General features: G+C 42.2%; 1 protein-coding gene across 2 annotated transcripts in view; it reads right to left on the bottom strand.

Annotated features, from left to right (window-relative positions):
• DEPDC4 (DEP domain containing 4) overlaps positions 1–4,468 on the bottom strand; it is a 28,311-nt gene extending 23,843 nt beyond the window's left edge. For both annotated transcript variants that reach the window (XM_045291743.1, XM_045291741.1), the window contains exons 1-2: positions 4,137–4,468; positions 2,132–2,277 (exon numbers count right to left, since the gene is read on the bottom strand). In XM_045291743.1, the coding sequence (XP_045147678.1) occupies positions 2,132–2,277; positions 4,137–4,393 (403 nt within the window). In that variant the 5' untranslated portion in view covers positions 4,394–4,468. The remainder of the gene's footprint in view (positions 1–2,131; positions 2,278–4,136) is intronic.
• Between the last annotated feature and the right edge of the window lie 2,121 nt (positions 4,469–6,589).

Genomic DNA, 6,589 nt, shown 5'->3' with positions numbered 1-6,589 from the left:
CCAGGTGAAGTGGATATATCAAGGGAGGGCAGTGGAAGGAAATCTGCCCTGGAGGTAGAAACTTTAAATGAAAGAAAAAGCCGACATCTGGAAAGAGTGGTATTATCCCTGTTTACTCAGTCAATGAGGAACCTCGGAAGAGACTCTCGAACTAGGGAATATGCTCGTGAACACATTGTTGGGCATGCCAGCCTGGTTTGTCTTCTGAGACTTGGGCTCTAGATCTTGCAAAATCTACTAATAAAGCCTCTCTCTCACTAAAGTGGGTACAAACTGGATTTCTTAAGTGGTCGTCAGTAAACCCTTTTGACTACCCGTTGGTAACCTCATATGGGATAGGCAGTCTGCCCCCGTTCTCCCTCTGGAGACCCACTGGGGTATGGGCCAAGTCTGAGGTTTCTCCCAACCTGCCAGTTACCAAGAACAATGGTATGGGGTGTATCAGGGTGTGGACCGTGTTTCTCACAGGTCCTCACATGAATTTTTTTCATTTTAAAAATTGTATTGTGTTGTTGTTGGATATCCCCAGTGAAACACACATTCACAGGTTCTGTATGTACAATTCAGTGATACTGGGAACATTCCTTTCATCAGATACCCTTCCCCACTCACCTTCTCTGCACCCACCTGCATTCTGGCAGTAGCCTCCTTCTGGCTCTCCCTGCCTCTGACCTACCTCCCTTCCAACCAGTTTCCACCGGGTGGAAGTGCAGGTTAAAATTCTCTCCCTCATTTTCACACTCTTTTCAACATTCTTCATTTCCTCTTTGCCTTTAATGTAAACTATAATCTCTGTAGGGTGGGTGATGCAAATGGTTAATTACGCGTTTGACTGTTACCCGAAGAGTTGGTGGTTCCAACACAACCGGAGGCACCTCGAAAGAAAGCCCTGGAAATCTGCTTCTGAAAGGTCAGTCTTTGAAACCCTGCGGGTTACTCTTCACTTCGCACACTTAGAGTTGTCCAGAAGGGGAATTTGCTTAGCGGAAACGAATAGCAAGATGGCCTGCAAAGCTCCCATAACTGCTCTTCCTGCCCTCCGTCTCACTTCTCCTGGTTTGTTCTGGTCAAACAGGGTTCTCTTGGTTTCTTATTGTTCCACTTTCTATCTTGTTTCTGTATTTTTATACATACAGTTTCCTCGGCCTCAGTTACTTCTTTCTACTTTATCCCATTCCTCTTTATAACATTGTAACCAAGCTGAATTGTTACATCCTCTGCCAGGCTTCCACGACTTCCTCTAGCTTAAGATGAACATCCCTTCTCTATACTATTCTGTTGTAGATAAATTATGCTCCTCGCATATGCAAATAATGCTTGTCCTGCTTCTTTCCTGGTAGGACCAAATGCAGTAAAGGGTGTAATTAGTAATGAACTCTGTGTTCATCCTTCTTAGTTGTTTTAACTAGGGAGCTTTTCTTCTCATCTTAGTGGTATTAGAAGGACAAAAACTCCAAGCAGACAAAGCATATAGTAAAGAAGAGAACAACAGGTTTGTTCTGGGAAAGGGATACATTTAAGGGGGCTATGCAATGGACAAAGCATGTGCTCAGCAGAGATGGTCTGGGGTCCTAGATGATAGAACTGGTAATGAGTTTGCATGTTTCTCTGGTACTTCAGACTGTGAAGACGCCTTGGTGGCTCAGTGGTTAAGTGCTCACCTGCTAACTCAAGAAGTTGTCAGTGTAAACCGGCCCCCCAGATTGCTCTGTGTGAGAAAGCAGCAAGGTGTGCGGCTTCTGTAAAGATGACAGCCTTAGAAATGCCGGGCAGTTTTATTCTGTCCAACAGGGTCTCTAAGGAGAAAGAGAAGGCTTTCTATTCTGTAGAGAGCGACGTGTCAGAAATCCACTGTGGGGGTTCTAACCTGTCCTGTTGGCTCGCTATGAGTCGGAATTGACTGGACTGCCAAGGGTTGATGGATGGAGATTGGTCTGGTCAGCGTGAAAAGTAAACCAAGTGTTATGGGTCTCTGTAACCTCACCTGTACTGACTGACGTCACTATGGAGAAGAAAGCTCTTAGAGGGAAGGGAGAGATTCAAAATACCGAGCACACAACTTTTTCCCCTAGCTGAAAAGTCTGTTTTTCCTTTCACTGGTTCTGATAACAAAAACAAAGACTGAAATTACCTTTTGTAGAAAGCTGGAGGACAGGCTTGCTCACTCTGATTTGGGGAGATAAAGCTGGAGACCCACGGAGTGTGTGGATAGGTCCCTCACAAATTTCCTCATTAATTTCTTGTGCTAAAGGATTTGAAATCATTTCATCTTCTGTTCTGTTTTTAAAAAAAAGAAGTGGTTTTAGCTAATTCCCAGGGCTCAAATAGAAATTGTTTTGAAAATGATGGCAACATATGTACAAATGTGCTTGATACAATTGACATAAACATTTTTATAAGACCTGTATGAGCCCCTAATAAAATGATTTTAATATAGGGCCCAAATGATAACTACACAGTTTATTACCATTTATTTGTTGTTGCTGCCAGCTGGCAACTTATGGTGAATCCACACACAACAGAAAGAAATGCCACCTTGTCCTGCACCAGCCTGGTTGGTCCTGTGCCACCCCTGATTGGTTGCAGATTGCAATGTTGGGGTCCAGGGAGTTTTCACTGCATGACTGTGGCAGTTACATACTCTACTGTCAACTTGCGAAGGGGTGGAGTCTAGCCTGTCAATCAGGTTGCAGCTTGATGACTTCATTTGGAAGGACTACAGAGATAAATAGCTCACTTGGGAAGGAACACACACTCTTTCTCTGCTTCATCTCCCTGCCAGCCATTTCTGTTGACAAGCCATGTGGAGCTATGCTGATGGCAGCCAGAGCCCTGGAACTGGAGGAGTCATGTGGAGACCCACGCCAGCACTGAGACGCTTCCACTACCACTGGAGCCACAAGACTTTCCACCCACTGGCCTGTGATCTTTTTTCCTGCATTTGGTGTCATTGAATGTGCTGCTTGAGTCTGAAGAAGAATTTAGAGACTTGTAATGGACATATGGGCTAATATTGGACTTATGGACTTGATCTAGACTGGGCTGAGATGTTTCCCAATATACAATTGCTCTTTTCTATAAAGCTCTTTCTTATACACATATGAGTGCCCATGAATTTGTTTCTCTAGTTTACCCAGACTAACACAATGACTTTCAGAAGTGGACCCTCAGGCCTTTTTTTCCAGTCTGTCCTAGTCTGGAAAGTTCTGCTGACACCTGCTTGACCTCACAGCAACCCACACGGTTCCACTGGCACATGGCTGGTAGCGGTGCATTAGGTACAAAGGGTGGGCATCAAGCCTGGGACTCTCGGATGGAAGGCGAGTATTCTCCCCCTGCAGGCACCAGTGCCCCACAGTTGATTTATACCTTTATAGTAAAATTCATTATTAACAAACTGCTTATTTCCAATATTGCTATCAGGCAACTTACACTAAAACACAAGCATCATAAATATAATAGAACATCACCCAAAGAAGGCAAATTATAATTGTATAAGAAAAAAAATGAGGAAGCAAATATGCTAATCGTAAGGTCAACATAGTTGCTTTGATAGAGTAGAAATAATGTTTACTCTGAGCTTCCAAATAACCTTGACTTGTTTCTACATTGGATAAGTCTTTTTCCCCCTCAAAAATAAGATGTGTTCAAGGGTTCATAAGGGAGGGAGGGAGGAATGAGCTCATACCAAGGGCTCATGTAGAAAGAAAATGTTTTGTAAATGATGATGGCAACATATGTACAAATGTGTTTAACACAATGGATGGATATATGGATTGTGATAAGAACTATAAGAGCAAACAAAATGAAACAAAACAAAACTATAAGAGCCCCCAATACAATGATTAAAGAAATGTAAAAATAAAGAAAAAAAGACATGTTCTGAATGTCTCAGACGATATGTTTTTTCCTGGTATAAAGTCTGGAAAAAATTTTTTTGGTATGACAATGACCTCCACAGTAGTTCCAAAGCAAATGTAGCAGTGGGTTCATTTTTATACAACAATTTCTTTCTCTCACTGACTTCTTAAAAAAAAACAAACACCCAGAAATCATAACATTGAAGGCTAACGCAGTGACAGCAGTTCTGTCAGCGTGCAAACACAGTCTAATACAGTATTTTACTAAACACTAACCTTGAGGGCACTTTTGCTTTCGTCTCATGAATTAGCCCATTCTCTGCATCTTTTCCTCCTTTGCAAAAAACAAGAGAAGATTTTCTTCTTAGAAACCGGTAAAGACTGCTATTTGAATCTTCAAATTCCAAATGCTTTTCACTTTTGAATAGCTTCACTCCTACTGGTTCAAATACTTTATGATTCATTAGAATTTGGCAAAGATGAATTCCTTTACGGCGAGAGATGTCAGTGCTACTTAGATACATATTTTGCATAAGATGAGTTAATACTACATCGACAGCATCAGACCCAATAAAACAGTCTCTGTATGTCTTCAAATGGTGCCGTCTTCTTTTTATTTCCACTTGGGTATGAAGGGAGTGAATAATACCATCCCAGAGCCGAGTAGCTTGAAAAGGACCAGAGGATGCTAAAAAGAAAAAAGAAAATACGCATATGTTTCTAGCAAATTTAGATTACACAAATACATTTAAGGTCTTCAGTGATGAAAACTTTATGCTTTTTTTATGGGACAATTCAAAACCAAACTCACTGCCATCGAGTCAAATCGACTCATGGTATATGCACTGTCCATTTCTTAAGTTTCGTCTCTCACCTTATGTAAAACATAAAATATCAACTAAAGTTGCACCGTAAAGTTGTCTGCCAACAACAACAAAGTCAACTTGTGGACATTTATGGAAGTGAAATACAGTATCATACAGTATCCTGTTATGAGAACTTACAGACAGCTTAATCTTATGCGGTTAGCTGGTAGCTACGGCTGCAGTTAATCCTGAAGACCCTGATTTCAGGAATCAGTCAAAAGGAATGCACACACATTCAATTCTTGATTTTTACAGAGCTGTGGCCTCCCTAGGTTCTTAGTTTTTCCTTTTCCACTGGACCTTTTTGATCAATGGCAAGTTCTTCAACAAAGAAGTATAGGGCAAGGAGTTGAAGACTGCTTTGACTGTCTACCAGCTGCATTAAAAAAAAAAAGATTCCTGAGAAATAAATGAAAATCTCAACACAAGTCATGGCCATCAAGCCAATTCTGATTCAAAGTGACCCCATAGGTAAGGTGACCAGATTTAAAGTGGGACACCATTGACCGGGGGTTGGGGGTGGGGTTCTTGATAAAAAAAATTGGTCTATATGGACCAAATAGATCGTTCCCTAGCTTGTTGTGCATTCTTTCCAAAAAGTGGGACGTCTGGTCACCTTATACCCATAGGACAAGGTAGAATTGCCACTGTGGGTTTCCAAAAATGTAAATTGTTAGGGGAGTACAAAGCATTATCTTTCTCCCCTCAGAGTGGCTGGTTGTTTTGAACTGCCGACCTTGCAGTTAGCAGCCCAATGTGTGTCCACCATGGCACCGGGGCTCCAGAGAAACAATTACAATTTTCATCCACTGGGAAGTAGTTGTGAATGAGGTATAGTATCACTATAAAATACTAGGTATCCATTAAGAAGAATGAAGTACAGCTGTATTTATAGCACCGAATGAGCTCATTATGTATGAAAAAATGAAAACAGTGACAGACTTGAACCATTTGCATACTATATTCCACTCAATGCAATAATGCAAACCATTTTAAACAATTTTAAAGGGAGTGTGTTGAAACATCTACAATGTTGTTTCCAGGTTTTTGGGGGACAGAAGCCCAGAATTCAAGCTTTCATCTACTTGATTTTACATCAGTTCGATTGATGTTCATGACAAAAATAAAAGGCCACCATCCTCAAATTCCTTTTGTAACAGAAGCAGTTCTGAGCATCCATTGAAACACTGTCCTTAGACGGTGTCCTGCAGCCATGGGAAAGCCCGGGGAGGGGGAGAGAAGAGAGAGCACAAAGCTCTGAGAGCCACGTGGACAGGACATTTTCCGTGGATCACCTGCCTCTCTAAATCTGCATTCAACAGGCTAGCTCAAGGTACGTGTCATTGTACTTTAACTCCTTCAGCGGCCACTGCTTTGGTGGGTTATTTTGTTTTGTTTTTTGCTCTAAGTGTAGCCCAGGGACATATAGGAGTTTCCTAGAAAGGGCAGACTATTACAACTTACCCCTGGATTCCAAACAAACAAACAAACAAACAAACAAACAATGTCATCTAGTCGATTCCGACTCATAGCGGACCTATAGCACTGGGTAGAACTGCTCCTGTGGGTTTCCAGACTGTAATTGTTTACGGGAGTGGAAAGCCTCAGAGGTCTATCCGGAAAGCAGCTGGTGGTTTCGAATTTAGGACCTTGAGGTTAGCAGCCCAGCCATTATGCCACCTGCGCTCCACTCCTGAATTAGATAGAACCTGTACTTTAAAAGGCCCCCCAGTGATTCGGTTGCTTATAAAAACCTTGGAAGCCCTGCTCTGGGGAGCCCTTAAGGACACTACATCAGAGCAACTGCCTCCACCAGGACCCGAGCCAGCAGGTGGCCCAGGAAGGGGCGGAGCCTAGCACCGG

This window comes from Echinops telfairi, unplaced genomic scaffold (genome assembly GCF_000313985.2).
Source record: "Echinops telfairi isolate 266 unplaced genomic scaffold, ASM31398v2 ScPeMD7_2;HRSCAF=8, whole genome shotgun sequence".
In the NCBI taxonomy this organism is placed as follows: Eukaryota; Metazoa; Chordata; class Mammalia; order Afrosoricida; family Tenrecidae; genus Echinops; species Echinops telfairi.
The sequence above is the reverse complement of the archived record's forward strand: the minus strand, read 5'-3'. Positions and strand labels throughout refer to the sequence as shown.